This window comes from Jaculus jaculus, chromosome 4 (assembly GCF_020740685.1).
Source record: "Jaculus jaculus isolate mJacJac1 chromosome 4, mJacJac1.mat.Y.cur, whole genome shotgun sequence".
Classification (NCBI taxonomy): domain Eukaryota; kingdom Metazoa; phylum Chordata; class Mammalia; order Rodentia; family Dipodidae; genus Jaculus; species Jaculus jaculus.
Window position 1 is genome coordinate 34,922,583 of NC_059105.1, and position 16,565 is coordinate 34,939,147.

General features: G+C 38.1%; 1 protein-coding gene across 1 annotated transcript in view; it reads right to left on the reverse strand.

Annotated features, from left to right (window-relative positions):
- Positions 1 to 16,565, reverse strand: part of Pard3b (par-3 family cell polarity regulator beta) — a 1,086,921-nt gene that overhangs the window by 507,888 nt on the left and 562,468 nt on the right. Inside the window, exons 7-10 of the mRNA XM_045147062.1 lie at positions 13,711 to 13,836; positions 11,833 to 12,188; positions 7,112 to 7,251; positions 5,168 to 5,296 (exon numbers count right to left, since the gene is read on the reverse strand). Of these exons, the coding sequence (XP_045002997.1) occupies positions 5,168 to 5,296; positions 7,112 to 7,251; positions 11,833 to 12,188; positions 13,711 to 13,836 (751 nt within the window). The remainder of the gene's footprint in view (positions 1 to 5,167; positions 5,297 to 7,111; positions 7,252 to 11,832; positions 12,189 to 13,710; positions 13,837 to 16,565) is intronic.

Consider the following 16,565-nt stretch of genomic DNA (forward strand, 5'->3'; position numbering starts at 1 on the left):
GCAGATCTACTCTGTATGTCACTAAACTTATGCTAGATCACCTCTCAAGGGAAAAAACAGGGACATTCAAATACGAGTTCAGTACAGTTCCCTTGAGGACAAGTCAGGAGGAGAAGTGACTAGGAAATAGATACTGAGGCTTTTCCAATGATGGAGGGTCACATCTGAGAGACTTCCGATATTGGGGCACCCTATGTAACTCCCTTGATTGTAAGCACTAAGGCTTTCCAGGAAGCTACCGATAAGAAGGAAAGGAGGAGGATTCAGTTGTCAGAAAACAGGTAGGGCAATGTTACAGGAAGGCACAGAGTGTGTGAACGAAGGCATAGAGAAGAGGGAAAGGATGTTTGCTCAGAATCGGAAAACAACAGCTTGCTTCTTCAAAGGAGGTAGAATAAGTCACAAGCAGGAAGCGCTGTTTTCCCCTCAGCCCACTGAATTTGCTATGGAAAGTCAAGTGTGTGCATCAATCACAAACACGATTTGGGAGAAGAGACACAAGTGAAATCCCCTTCTATTTTTTGAAAGGGAAACATAAAGACATGGCACCTAACATACTGTTTTTACTTTTTAGAAGAGCCCAGTTCCTGCCATGCTGGGAGGTGATTCCTACTGAAGCAGTGCTGTTCTAAACCTCCTCAGCCTTCAAAGCAGGCATTTGTCTGAAAAAAAAATTCCACATTTCTCCAAAACAAATTTTTGGGTTCCCTACCAATTATATGCTTAAAAGCCTCAAAACCCTTTATTCACTGTGATTACAGAGGATATTACACATATTTGGACAGTTGACTGTCAAATATTTTTAAGAGTGCAGATATTTGCCAGAAAGTTCTAAGAGGATGAATGCTCACCACATGCTGACCATATTTCATATAAAATAAAAAAACATTGAGAACAAATAATTTATTCACATTCATAATCTCATACTTGCACAATTAATTTAATATGCTCCCTGGTGGGCTCAGCCTATGATGTCATTCTGGGATAGAAATCAAATTACACTAAAGTCTATTAAATGAGAACAAAATAATACACACAGACTGTCTCACTTATGGACTTGATAGATTATAAAAATTTGTTTGTGGTTCAATGTTTGGAATACCAGAATACATCTTAAAATAATAAACAAGAAAGCCAGATTGTTAAAAAAAAAAATGGTTGGTCTCAGGAAAGCTTTCATAAATCTATTTAAGTCATATCTAAAGCATAGTGTTATAGTGAAAGTACTATAGAACATATAATAAATTAGGAGAAATAACTATAGCTCACTTATAAGTGGTCAAAGATAAGGCTAAGAGTTTTACGTCTATTTTTTCATGCAATCTTCCCCACAAACATGATGTTTAGGAGACAGAGCCTCAGAGTAATTTGTGACTTGCTCTCATCATACCACAAAGTGATCAATACAGAGATTTGAGTTGGAATATGAGATATGGAATATGAGATGGAATCCAAAGATTCTCACATGTTAGGATACCTCAGTCTCTATGTCCAACTCACTGGGGAAATTTAGACAAGATTATTCAACTATACTGAGCCTTCTTTTTCTTTTTTCATCTAAAAAGTTAGAGCTGGGCTTACTTATTAGTATGATGGCTTTTAGTTTGAAAATTCCATGACTATATTTGCTAACTTCGATGTGTATTTTTTCATGTGTGTGGTGTGTTTGCATGTATGTATGTGTGTTCATATGCATGTGGGTGCATGTGAGTGTAGCTGTGTGTGAATGTTTGTGTGTATTTTCCTTGATCACTCTCTACCTTATATACTGAGGATGGATGTCCCATTTGAAACCAGTGCTTGTAGCTTTGGCTGGTATAGTTTGTTAGCTTTTCTCCCATCTCCTTGCCTCCCAAGCTTGGGTTACAGGTATGAACCATGGGCCACCCAATATTCATAAGGGTTGTGAGTGTTTGCATGCCAGTGTTCACACTATATAAGTGTTTTATCCATTGAGACAACTCTCCCAGGCCCTGCAATTGTTTTGATGGAAAAATACATTCAGAGTTAGAAACTGGAATAAGGTCAGCACCTCTTCTCGCTAGTGGAAGCAGAGGGAAGAACTAGAAGGAGGAGTTAATAGCTGAGTCAGGAACTGTGGGAGATGGAGCAGGATAATAGAGGGAACCATCAGATGGACATGGAGGCTTCTGAGGATTTAAGTTCACTGTTCTGTCCATAGGTTTTCTTGAAAGCATAAGGACTGACTGGAATGTTTGCCTTCAGTGCAATGTTTCGTTCCTTCCAGGATCACAGTTAACACACAGTCAAAACTTCTTTCTTTCTGTCTCTGAAACAGACAGTCTCACTGAGGTTTTCTGGGAGTTTTCACCTCTAGCTTCCAGAGGATTGAACAAGAATTGAAAAGGATTCCTTCTATATGCATATACAGACTATCCTTTTTTTATTGTTTCTTTCATTTTGACCCTTGCAGAGAAATCATGAAGTCTTTGAAGAAACAAAGGATTAAAAGAAAAACAATCTGTGTTTTAGAGGAAAAAAATTGCACTTGAAGTTTCTGAAGCGTATCTCTTTGTGACAAGTAAGAAGCTTCTGAGGAGAGGAGGCAGTGACTCGGGTTCTACCTTCAAAGATGGTTGGGATGGAAGAAAGCAGAAGAAAGAAGGTAAGGAGCAGGCCTCTATGGCTCCTGCCAGTAATTCTCCCTTCCCTTTACTACAGATCTTCTCAAACACTTGGAAATGAGGGGTGGGGGAGGTTGGCTAATATAAGAGCACCAATATGTAAGAACAGTGATTCAACTTTATACTCAAACTTTCATAAAACACACACAATAGAGGCCAAAATTCAGAGAAATACCTTGGAAGTTGCTTAGGCTGGGTAATTTTCTTACTGGGAGAACCTTTTATATCAGTCACTTTCTTGTCAATACACCTGACCAGAAACAACTTAGGGAAAAGTTCATTTTGGCTTATAGTTCCAGAAAATAGAGTTCATCATGTTAGGGAAGGCATGGAAGAAGCAGGAACCTGGTGTCACACTGTCACATCCATAGGGAGGAAGGAGAGAGAGAGAGAGAGAGAGAGAGGGGGGTGGGGGGAGAGAGGGAGAGAGAGGGAGAGAGAGGGAGAGAGAGGGAGAGAGAGAGAGGGAGAGAGAGAGTAGACCAAGTAGGGCCAAGTGGTCAACTTCAAGACCCACCGCCATAGACACACTTGCTTCAGCGAGGTTCTACCTCCTACAGGTTCCATAATCTTCCAAAGATTGTCATCAGCTGGGGAATAAATATTCAAACACCAGACCCCTTAGGGGTCATTTCACATTCAAACCACCAGGAAAGTTCTTTAAGAGCATCGTTGACAGATGATGAGGCTAGCTGTGTTTGAACAACCTAAGTAACTCATTTCCTCCTCATGCAATTGCATGGTTGACAGTTCTTATGACAGTTTCCCCTTCTAACCATTTGCTTTGGGACAAATTCAGTGGGTGCAAGAAATGAGTTTGACTTATTTTTCCATCTCCAGAATGTCCAACTTTGTACTGAGAAGATAATAAATTGTTTGCTGAATTTAGAACATAAGTATATTAATAGATATAAACTATCTAAGGAACGATACTAGGTCCCATTTCCAAGCCATACAACACCTTGAACATTTATAACAATTGTGTCTCCTAAACTATCTCTTCCTTAAGGAAAATAGCCACAAGTCTCCCAACTCAACTTTCCTACCTGATCTTCTGCCACTGGGAACGTAGCATGACACCTTAGAGATTCAAAGAATATAACAAAATCTAAACAAAGGGAATGAAAACTCCTTTCACCACATCTTTTTGTCTTGGATAGTAGCTAGAATAGTCCTTTTCAATTATCTAGAACCATTTTTAAAAAAAGCATAGTATTTCAATACACAAATAGGTGTTCATTGAAAAAATATATATATATATTTTATTTCATATGTATAGGTATATGAAAATCTCTCATTTCTCCAACATTTCAGGTGAATCACTTTCCAATTAATTTGGACAGTTTTTTAATTTTAGTTTTACTTATTTACTTGAGAGGGAGAGAGGCATATAGATAGATAGATAGATAGATAGATAGATAGATAGATAGATAGATAGATGATAGGGAGAAAGAATGACACACCAGGACCTCTAACTATTGACAATGAACTCCAGACACATGTACCATCTTGTGAATCTGGCTTATGTGGGTCTCGGGGAATCAAACCTGGTTCCCTTGGCTTTCTAGGCAAGTGCTTTAATTGATGAGCTATCTCTCCAGCCCTGAAGTTTTAATATAATTTTATCATTTTCCATACTTAAGTTTATGTCCCATATTTTAAGTAGCATTATCCTATGTATATTTTCTTGTGCTATAAGCATTTCCTCACTAAGATCATTTAAAGTACTTTTTATGTTCCACCTGACAAATATCTAGCTATTTATTTAAGCTGGTTGTATAGCCATATATATGTTACTATACTACATAGGACTTTAGGGAAAATCAACATACATGAATTTTGTCTATATCTTTGATCATCAGTTTAGGACAGATTACCAAATGTATAGTTATTGGGTCAAAAGGTATACATTTTCAATAAGACTTGACATTCTCTTCCTTACGACACTTTTCTCATGCCTCAAGAACAGATTAAATTCCCATGTTTTCTCTTTCACATTCTGTATTTCTCCTTAATTCCTTTCTTTTATTTTGAACACTTGTTTGTACTTTTGTTTTCTTTCATATTATTTATTTGTTAACTTATTTTAAAACAATTTGATATTTAGAAAAATATAAAGATAATGTGGAACCAGCATCTTAAATTAGCATGTATTTAGAGTGCACACTACATTAAAGAGCCACAAACTGTTGTTAACCTGGTATATAGCATATATATTCAATATATATTTTACTATATATTCAATATATATTTTACTGGATTCATTGAATGGTTATTTGTTGTTATGATGTGTTTAAGTCGGTGCTCCCAAGGTCATGTGCATGCATGTATGTGTGTGTTATGTGATAAAATGTCCAACTCAGTGCATCAATGGTCTTAAAAATGATACTCCAAATGGGATGAAAGTCAATCTCTATTAGAAATGAAGTCTATAACTTAGAACTCACAACTGAGCCACTCTGAATTCATTGACTATGTTAAGCTATGCATTGAAGAATCTGTGTTTGAGGTTAGAACATTACCAGCTCTCGTGGCAAAAAATTCCCTTCTTGACGGGCAATGACCAGTGATACTGTCTCTCCTTGCTTGGTGCTCCTCAGCATGGCCACCAGTTCTTCCTGAGTTCTTCCAGTAACGTCTTTTCCATTTACCTAGAGAGTACAATCATATAGACTGACATGTCAGAACATTGGCTATCTCTTTCTTATTTTCTTTTCCTTGAGTAAGATCTTACTACATAGACCAGGCTTGTACAAGTTCAGATCTTCCTACCTCAGCCTCCTGTAAACTAAAAATATAGGTATGTATCACCATGTCCAACTTCTAGATAGTTTATGAAAAGTAATGGGTTCAATGAATCAATGAAGAGCTGAGAAGATGAATGCTAAACATATGGGTGAATTCCACATACATTTACATAATACGATTACCTCCATAATTATGATTGCAAAGCAATCTCAGTCAATAATTACCATCAGCTTTCATTTTTCACTAAAACACCGCATTTTTATAAGGGTATCAGAAATTAATTTATGAAGTAGGTACGAAATGGACTGCAAATGCTTACCTGCTCCAAATGACAAGTAGAAGTGAATTCTTATTTTATCACAAGAGTATTCTGATGTAATTCTAAAGCTTTCCTCATGTCTAGGAAATCACAGTGAGCAGATTACCATGGCTTTTTGGAAACTGACTCTGAGCTACACTAGTCCTTGGGCTCATTCTTCTTCATGATCTAGAACTTCATGAAAAGCTCAAATGCTGATTTCCAAATACTCATTCCTACTTATAGGGTTTTGTGAACAATACTAAAGCTTTTCTTGCCACAGGACAGTCATCAGCCAGCCTCAAAAAAATGTCTTTAAAGGAAATTGACAATATATTCTTACATTGATGCTATTAAACAAAAGTAAGTGTAAACAGATAACCCTTGTACTTTAACTAAATACTTCTCTATTCAACAACCATTATAGCAGTTTCTATCACCAGCTGGGCACAGGCAATGCTGATTGCACACAGCACAACTCAACTTGAGACCCATGGATCTCCCTTACTTAAAGTTTCAAAAGAAACCATTAAACAGTCTTGTATCTGACTTTGAAATCCTTAGCCCTAACTGTATAACAAACTCCTGAATTCAATTGAAATTCCCCAGAGGTCCTAAAAGGTGAAATTAAGAAAGAAAAGACAAGGAAATTGTTCATTATTATTTGCCCCACATCGTTGACCTTATTGGGGATGTACACAGTTAGGGTGCTCATTAACTAGTTTTATAATTAAACTGCTTAGCTTGTGTATAAGTAACCATGATAATATATGTTACATTTGAAATAAAATGTTAATATATAGTTAGCTCTTTATGTCCATAAGTTTAATACTAGGATTCAATCAACTTCAGATCAAATATTTTGAAAAAAAAGCTCCATCTATACTGAACATAGGCAAGCTTTTTTTTTTTTTTTTTAATCTATTTATTTGAGAGCAACAGACACAGAGAGAAAGACAGATAGAGGGAGAGAGAGAATGGGCGCGCCAGGGCTTCCAGCCTCTGCAAACAAACTCCAGACGTGTGCGCCCCCTTGTGCATCTGGCTAACATGGGACCTGGGGAACCGAGCCTCGAACCAGGGTCCTTAGGCTTCACAGGCAAGCGCTTAACTGCTAAGCCATCTCTCCAGCCCATAGGCAAGCTTTTATCCTGCTATTATTTTCTATACAACAAAGGAAAAAGGACTATTTGCATATTATTTACATATAAGTGAGAATTTAAAGAACATAAAAGCATATGTCATGGTTACATGCAAACATGATACCATTTTATATAAAAGGCTTAAAGATTTAACAGATGTTAGTATTCTTAGGGACTATTAGAAGCATCCCACAAAGATGCCAGTGTACTAGTATATAAATATTTTCATTTGAATATCAAGAGATATATTTACTGAACACATCAAATTTAATTCTTACCTCCAAAATTCTATCCCCAGATTGTAAGCGGCCATCTTTTACTGCTGCTCCTTTTGGTAAAATGTTTTTCACAAAAATGGGACCAGGACCATGTATGGAAGAATCTCTGGTGACTACAGTGAAACCAAGTCCTTCTGGGCCTGCAGTGTAAGTTCAGGAAAACATATAGTCACTTTAAGGATGTGTAATATTATATTCAAACTTATTGTAAGGTAAAAATAAATGAAATAATTCATTTTGGGGGTATTTTTAACTATGTTCAAATTGTTTTGTTTTATTTATTTATTTATTTGTTTGAGGTAGGATCTCACGCTAGCCCAGGCTGACCTGGAATTCACTATGCAGTCTCAGGGTGGCCTTGAACTCATGGCACTCCTACTACCTCTGCCTCCCAAGTGTTGAGATTAAAGGTTTGCACAACCATGCCTAGCTTGAAAATGTTTATTTATATTTGAAGAGTTATAAAATAAATGCATCATCTGAGACTGTAGATATAGTTAAGTTGCCAGCTTAGCATGCATGAGGCACTAGTTTTATTTTTATTTATTTATTTGAGAACAAAAGGAGGGGGTGCAGGTAGAGGGAGAGAGGATGGGCATGCCAGGGCCTCTAGCCACTGCAAATGAACTCCAGACACATGTGCCACCTTGTGCATCTGGCTTATATAGGTACTTGGGAATTGAACCTGGGTCCTTAGGCTTTGCAGGAAAGTGCCTTAACTGCTAAGCCATCTCTCCAGCCCTAAATTAAAGATCTTTGTCTAAATTGTTCTGTTTATATAATGGTACAGTTCTCAACAGGCCATGGTACTATTCGAGGTGAATTTAGAGCCCAACCTATATGTACAACCCACTCATTTTCTCAGGTCTAGAAAAATGCTTGCTATCCATATGACCATTATATAAATTTCCCAATAAACCTTAGCCTGAATCCATCTTTCCTTAGAAGCTGATGTCCTCATCTGAGCAGAAGTTTGTAGGACTCTCAGTCAGCTCTATACTCTGCCATCACCCCTCTACCTGGATTTGACTCCCACCCCTGTGGTTCACCGTCCTGTCAGCAGAAGTTTGCTGCCCCTGCCCCGCTACCTTTCATCCACAACTGCTCTTTTCCAGTGTATTTCCCTCTGTCTAAGGGCATATGCAGATTTCTCTGCCCTAAGTAATTTTCAATCTTTGTGATGCTTTCAGCCTCAGTCAAAAATGACCTGTTGCTGTAGTTTGGTAAGTATCCCCCACACAATAAATAAGTAAGCAAGCAAACAAACAAACAAATAAGAAACCACACCCTGATAGCTTTGTCTCTACCCTGTGACATATTGAAAATTATTTAGGAGGTTGGACCCAGTAGAAGGAAGTTAGCTCATTCTTGGCATGCCAGATAAGCAATTACTGAGTTGTTGGCCCTGGTCTTCCTCTCTTTTCAAGCTCTGGCTGAGGAAGTGAGAGATGTGGTCCACCACACTTCCCACCACACAACATAGCCTTGCCACAGGTCCCAAAGTAACCAACCCACCATGGACTAAAATTTCAAAAATTGTAAGTCCACAGAAGCCTTTCATATTTTAAATTTGATTGCCTCAGATCTTTTGTTAGAGTAGTAGAACACTGATGGACACCTCTATGGTGAGGATGAGCACAATTACCAATAATCTTCTCTAATTACTCTTTCTGTACTTGATCTGATTTATCTTTCAGTGATGTTTCTTATATATCATTTTCCTACTTTTCCATTCTAGAAGTCATTCAACTGCCTCCCTATGTAAGCACTAATGATTTTCAAAGATCTGTTTGGAGTCAATTTCTGCTTTAGACTCCATGATTTAATTTAGCTCCTGGTTCTAATATTGCCACTATACAGAAAAGAACATGTGTCATTTGGCTCTAACTCTGATATCAGCTTCCTAGATAGCATCATGTATATTTCAGAGTTCTTCCCTTTTCAACTATGGCTGTCTATTTAAAATTCTAATTTCAGTCAATGACCTTCTCACCATGTAAGTTGCCCTGACTGAAAATCTCAGCAATAACTATAATTTTCCTTTTTCTTCCTATGGCCATTTATCTAAGAATGTATATTACATTGCCATAGTTAGACAGAGGCACTACAGCCTTGGCTGATCTGGTATCTCTTCCTCCTTATTCATCTTCATCTTTATCTTCATTTCCTCTTTCTTTTATCCCTCCCCTCTCTCATGTATATATATTATATATATATATATATATATATATATATATATATATATATATATATATGGTTTTGTCTTCAGAATAATCTCACTAATGTTCAACTGCGATATTATATTTTTTATTTCTTCATTTACAGCTTTCTGACAGGTATATTTAAAGTGAGGCTGTGGGACTGGAGAGATGGCTTAGTAGTTAAGGTGCTTATCTGCAAAGCCTAAGAACCAAGTTTTGGTTCACCAGTAGTATCAATGTATACCAGATGCACAAGGTTAACTGGCTTAGAGGATGTTTCAACAAAGTCACTAATTTGTTCTAAAACTGGGACAAGTATATTTTCATGTCTACTCAGTATTAAACTGTAACAAAATACTGCTCTGTATCTGTGAAGTTTTTACAATTACTTTTAACCATGACAGGTCTTTACTGTTTTCTTGTTTTAAATGATCAATATTCTATAGAATAATATAAGAAAGTAGCACAATTTTAATAAATTTCTGTTACCCATGTGTTGTGGTTTGACTCAGGTTCCCCCTTTAAACTTAGGTGTTCTGAATGCCAGGTTCCCAGCTGATAGAGTTTTGGGAATTAATGCCTCCTGCAGGTGGTGTATTGTTGACGGTGGGCTTATGGATGTTATAACCAATTTCCTCATTCCAGTGTTTGGCATACCTTCCTGTCACTATGGCCCATCTGTTGTTGGCCAGGAGGTGATGTCTACCCTCTGTTCATGTGGCTATTTTCTCCTGCCATCATGGAGCTTAAGTTTGTAAGCCAAAATAAACCCATGTTTCCCTCAAGCTGCTCTTGTTCAGGTGATTTCTGCCAGCAATACAAACCTGACTGCAACAGTAAAGTTGGTACCAGGAGTGGGGTTGTTGATAGCCACCTGATTTTGTGGCTTTGGCCTTTTGGAGCTGATTTTCAAAAGGAATCTGGGAGGATTTAAAACCTTAGCCTAAGAGATGCCTTGCAGTGCTGTAAATATAGCCTGGTGGACTATTCTGGTCAGAGTTGAAAGACCTAAATGTGGTGAGAACTATGGACTGTGAGGTTCAGCTTGCAAGGGTGATGACTGAACATTGCCTGAACTGGGCTAGACGCAGTCTGTGTGAGAGGCTTGCTGTTATGCCCATGTCCTGAGAATCTGTGCAGGGTTGCATTGCAAAAGACTGGATTGGTGTGAGCAGAGAGATATGGCACAGAAATGAAATCTTTGGGATTAAACTTCTGCCTCTTTAGCTGCAATTGTATGAGAGATTACAACCATTGAGACTGGGAAAGCTGACCTGTATTGGGAAAACAGGAAAAAAATATAGACTCTTTTGAAGGGGCCTGAATGCTCAAGGAGTGTCTTGTTCTTCAAAGTCTGCTTTTTTTGCCCCCTCGATTAACAAATTGGCACCCTCCCTGGTATTATGGAGTATAAGAAATGCAGTAAAGAAAGTGTCATTGAATTTTCAGCATGGTCTTGTGTTTTGGAAATGACCATGGGCAGTGTGTAGCTGGTTTGGTGGACTGCCTGCATGGAGACTGCCAGACCTATGAGGATGGACTGTGGGTTGCAGTGGAAACCGAGGGAGGTGCCACAACTATGAGATGACTGCTACGGAGAGTTGCCTTCCACACTGAAGTTTTCCAGGACTGTGGGTAGCCTATGGAGGGGTGGAATTGGTACTCCAGAGACTTGTTGCTGGTTAGAATTATTGTACTTGGAGTTGTCACTTACTAGAGTTGTTGGACTTGGAGCTACAGACTTTGATGTTTGCCTTGGTTATTTTAAATTTTGTATTGATTGAAAATTCTTCACTAAGACCAATGTCATCTTTTGCAATATGAATGTTTACTTTGTGCCATTATTGTTTTTGAGGGGGGAATTTTTGGTATTAGCTTCAATTAAAAGACTTTGGACTATGGGGATGTTTGATCATCATTGGAATTGATAAAGGTAATGGGGGCTCTTAAAGCATTGCATTTTACATCATGGATAGTTATCAGTTTATGGTGGCCAGGGCAGAACATGGTGGTTTGATTCAGGTGCCCCCCATAAACCTAGGTGTTCTGAATCCTAGGTTCCCTGATAGTAGAGATTTGGGATTAATGCCTCCTGGAGGCAGTGTATTGTTTAGGGGTGGCTTATGGGTGCAACAGCCAGTTTTCCCATGCCAGTGTTTGGCACACTCTCCTGTTACTATGGTCCATCTGTTGTTGGCCAGGAGGTGATGTCCACTGTCTGCTCATGCCATCACCTCCCTTTGCCATCATGCATCATGGAACTTCCCTTATAGTCTTCAAGACAAAAACAAAAACAACAACAATAACCAAAAAAACCTTTCTGATCCTACAAGCTGCTCTTGGTCAGGTGATTTCTGCCAGCAATGTGAACCCAAGTGTAACACCATGTATGGACTAAAATCTATTCCTTGAAACACTTAAACAAAAGGGAAATTAACTAAATTAACCTTAATGCATTTCTCTGTACCAGTTTTGCACATTATAATAATAGAATGCTATTAAGCATATTTTAATAATTACCTTTCTTTAGGTCAATCTTAATTTTCTTTGCATTTTTCTTGCTGCCAAACCCCATGAGAGGGGAGAGAGAGGGAGAGGAAGACTTTCCTAGTCTTGGAACTCGGGGGCTCTTGCTTTGTTGCAGGGAACTTGATTCATCTACTTCAGGACTATTTGCTCTTGTGAGATTCACTGCCTTTAGTCCAGGCTTCCCATGTGCAGGTGGTGGCATTTTTGTTCTCAAAACTCCATCATTGTTACCAAAAATGTTCAGAGGTCCAATGACTGATTTTTCATACTGCTCACGGTTTTGAGGCGGAAGTACATGGAGCAGTACGCTTGATGTTTTCATTGCCTGACGGAAGATATCTTGAGCCCTTGAAACAGATGACAAATGGAGAATTATACTGTGTTCTCATGCACTTATTACCTTTGACTGCATTGCAGCGCTGGAGTGAGGGCCAACATCCTGGTAATCTAAACATAATAATTCCTGGGCATATTACTAATAGTATGACCCTCCTACCTAAACACTAGTTACCACTCACTACCTGCCCATGAGGTGCCTCCACACTGGCATATGCATGCATGGTGGCTATGTACAATCCTTTCATTTACTTTTCTTAGCAACCACACAATGTAAATATAATTAGCTTTAATTTTACAAACTCAAGTGGAAGCTCAGAGAGATTAAAGAACTTAACCAATGACCCTCAACTTTTAAGTATTTCTATATATGAAAATCAAACCAGAATCAATTACTGAAGAACATATAAAAAACAAACTTTAATTTTTAAGTGAAAAATCATTTCATATTTTAATATAATTATTAGTAGATTATTTTGCATGATTACAAATCTGTTTTAGCTCCATATTAATACTTTATGACTCATTTTCTGCTTCTGCTAAACAGATGATCATTTCTGCCTTGCAATCTCTTAAATGTTTTCAAAAAAACACATTGCTATATACAGATATCATTAGTATGAAAAATGATTAGGATTTTTTCTTTGACTTTTTGAGGTAGGGTCTCACTCTAGCCCAGACTGACCTGGAATTCACTATTTAATCTCTGGGTGGCCTTGAACACATGGCCATCCTCCTACCTATGCCTCCTGAGTGCTAGGATTCAAGGCATGTGCTACCATGCCTGGCTATGATTATGATTTTTGAAAAAAATTCATTTCTTTGCACAGTTTAGCATATAATGTTACTTTCTTTCTGTTGCCATGCACTCACATTCAATATTGATATTGATATGCCCTGAGAGAAGGTGTATTATGAACAGTTTGGGTCAGAAACAAGAGAGACTATTGATTATTACTAAAACTATCTCTATTCACTTAATGTGGAATACCAGCACAAGGTCAATACACATCAAAATGTATGTGCATTAGAATCTTAAATATTATAATTCTTATCTACAAAAATATTCCCATAACATTTTCACATTCAGAGGGATAATTTCTTGAGTTTGTTTTAGACTTTAATTTTTAAATTTTGTTTCAATTATTCACTATATCCTCTTAGCTATCACTCACAAATTTTCCAGCTAAAGGAACACTACTGACATCAAGGCAGTTGATTAATAAGCTGAACTACCAGTCTGTGAAAAGAGCCAGTAAATACCAGCCTAACTGACCCACAGCCCAAGGAAAACAAGTCCTTCTGTCCACCGATGCCCTATCAAGACAACCAGACAGGTAGTTGCTGTATTCTGTGACTCAACATTCCTACAGATTTCAGTCAGATGGGTAAGCCCACCACTGAACATGCTAAAACATAAAATGCATTAGAAAAAGACTGATGAGGGGCTGTTGAAAGGGAATTCACTAGAAATTCTACCTACAAGTTTAACCATAATCGGTTTAGTAAATGAAACAATGAAAAAATACTTACTGGGCAAAAGTTCTGTCTACAAGCTCCACATCATTGATTTTTACAATACATTCATTTTCCTGAAAGAGTCCTTCCCGCTTGCACCTGCTGTTTTCTTCGATACCTCTAATGTAGAGTCCTAGAACCCTAAATGAGAAATTTAGGTTGGAATAGAATTACTAGGTAACAATGTGATGATTATTTCTCCATTTAAAATATTCAGAAACAAGTATTGCTTTTTATTTATGAAATAAATTATACTTTCTACTCAGGCAAATGTTGGTTATTTAAATTCTTATTCTAAATACACACACACACCACACACATGCTAACATGTATGCATATACAACTCTCTAAAAGACAGAAAGCTCAGGGCACATGACTTTCCAACCTCATTCCCATTATTGCTGTAATCATGGACAAGACTAGCTTCCTCCAGGAGATGAGTCCAGAGAATGGTGCTTTGGGGAGAGGCATCAGCAGAGGGCATGCCAAGCCAACACAAAGCCTGATGTTTAGTTATGGAGTATTTAGTAATCAGAGTAGGGTTATTACTCTTTTTCTTGCAGTCTTATTATATTTACTGCTTTTGTATTTTGTATTTTAAGAGGTAAACAAGTACTTAAGCTCAGGTGCTATTCCTTAGAAAGAACATCAGTCCCACATTTTATGACACTGAATCAGGTACATGCCAGACGATTTGTGTCCTCAGGATAGAGGGAATGAGGCTGTTGTATTAGGATGGGCAAATGGGTACTTACAGCCAAAGGACACAGTATGAGTTACAATTTGAAAATGGACACTCATGGAAGGCCAGGGATACCTGGGTGAGTCTTGAGTGTCAGTCAAGGAAACTGATCTGGTGGAGCAGGCAAAGTGTATCCTCAATCCCTGAATTCAGCGATTATGGGATAGTTCCCACAGATGCCCCAAACTTTCTACCTGTGGCTCAGAATGAGTAAGGGAACAGACTAGAGAAGATGGAAAGAGGGGATAACTAGAGCACTGGGAATTATATTCATATACAGTTGTCCCTTGGAATGTGTGGGGGCTTCTAGAGGCCCCTCACTTATCAAAATCTGTGGATGGTCAAATCCTTTACAAGAAATGGCATAGTATTCACATCCTCTCATACACTTTACTAACTAATCTTTTTGTTTTGTTTTTCGAGGTAGGGTTTCACTGTAGCCCTGGCTGACCTGGAATTTACTATGTAGTCTCAGGCTGCCTTGAATTCCTGCTAATCCTCCTACTTTTGCCTCTTGAGTTCTGGGATTAAAGGCATGTACCACCATGCCCAGCTTTTATTTTTTTATTTTATTTTATTTTTTTAATTTGAGGTAGGGTCTCACTCTAGCTCAAGCTGACCAGGAATTCACTATGTAGTCTCAGGCTGGCCTCTGACTCAGGGTAATCCTCCTACCACTGCCTCCCTAGAGCTGGGATTAAAAAACTGCACCACCATACCCAGCTCTAAATCATCTTTAGATTACTCACAATACCTAATGCCATGTAAATGCTATGTAAACTGTGTGTAATGCTTAGGGACTAAAAACAAACAAATCCATATATGTTCGATACAGATATAATTTATTTGATATCCAGATATACTCATGTATATAGTTGTGTGCGGAAAGACACTATTACGTGTATAAATCCCAAATTAAGCCAACAAGAAATGGAACTTGTATTTACTGTAGCCAATTCTCTTTTGAGAAATACCACTTTTCCTTGAAGCGTGATGGGTTCTTCACTCTATGTCACCATGAGAAAGAAAGAAAGACCCGTATGCCTCTAAGAAGAGTGTGAAGAAACTTCTTTCTCCACATTCCTCATCCATTTGTTTTTTCTTTCTATTTAGTCATTCTCTTTTGAATAAGAGCCTTGTGTCCTACATTATGTAGTCCCTTTGCATTAAATTTCAAATATAAATAAAATATGAGCACATTTTATGTGTGAATAATAGGGTCAGCTATGCAAAAAAAGGGCAGCCTATAATGAAAGAGTGGGAGAAAGTGATCCGGCCTGGAGTAGCCTCAAGACTGAGCTTCCGCCTTTAAGGCCTCAGTTCATTGAATGAGCTCACATCATCTCAAGGTGTCAACAGGCCAGATGTGCACAGTGACACTTTGGCTTCTACTTCAGAAATGTTAAATGAGCACAGTACTCTACTGCTGCAGAGAGGGCAGCAGTCAGTCACACCCTGTATACGAGGAAGGCTGGGGATCTCTAGTATCAGTGTGGGTGGGGTCCTGAGCTTCATTTGCTAGTACTGGTGCTTTGGTAAATTAATCTAACATATGATGCTACCTTACTCTCCTATTTGACACGTAGAGAGGAAGAATTGAATCAAAATGGTGTTTTCTCCTGAATTAAACAGCTCTCTGATAGTGCTCATTTTGAACTTTTGTTCTGGTGGATTCACAGTAACATGATCCATTAGGAGGCTCACATGTGGTTATAAACTAGTTTAGGTAAGTGATATTTTTTTAACAAGCATTCAAGTCTTCCTTTAATTTAATTCAATACATCATCAGTCATGTAATGTTACTCCCTAGGATTTAATTTCACATTTTGGGAGATGAATTAATTCTTTCAGGCCACTGGCTTGCAATTTAGCTAGCATATTACAGCTGGAGCATGCTATGTGAACCTCACTGATCTAAATAACCTAACTTTCCATGGAAAATTTATTGAAAGAATAAGCCCAACTATAAAACCCATGTGTCAGAGGTAATTTTGGTAAAATGTAAAACTGCCTGATTTCATTAGTTTGGTTCCTGGCAACAAACCACCCCTGCCCTCTCCATTCCTTGGAAAGGGTGGCTTCCCTGCAGTATGATGTCATCTTGACCTCCATGAGAAGACCGTATCTA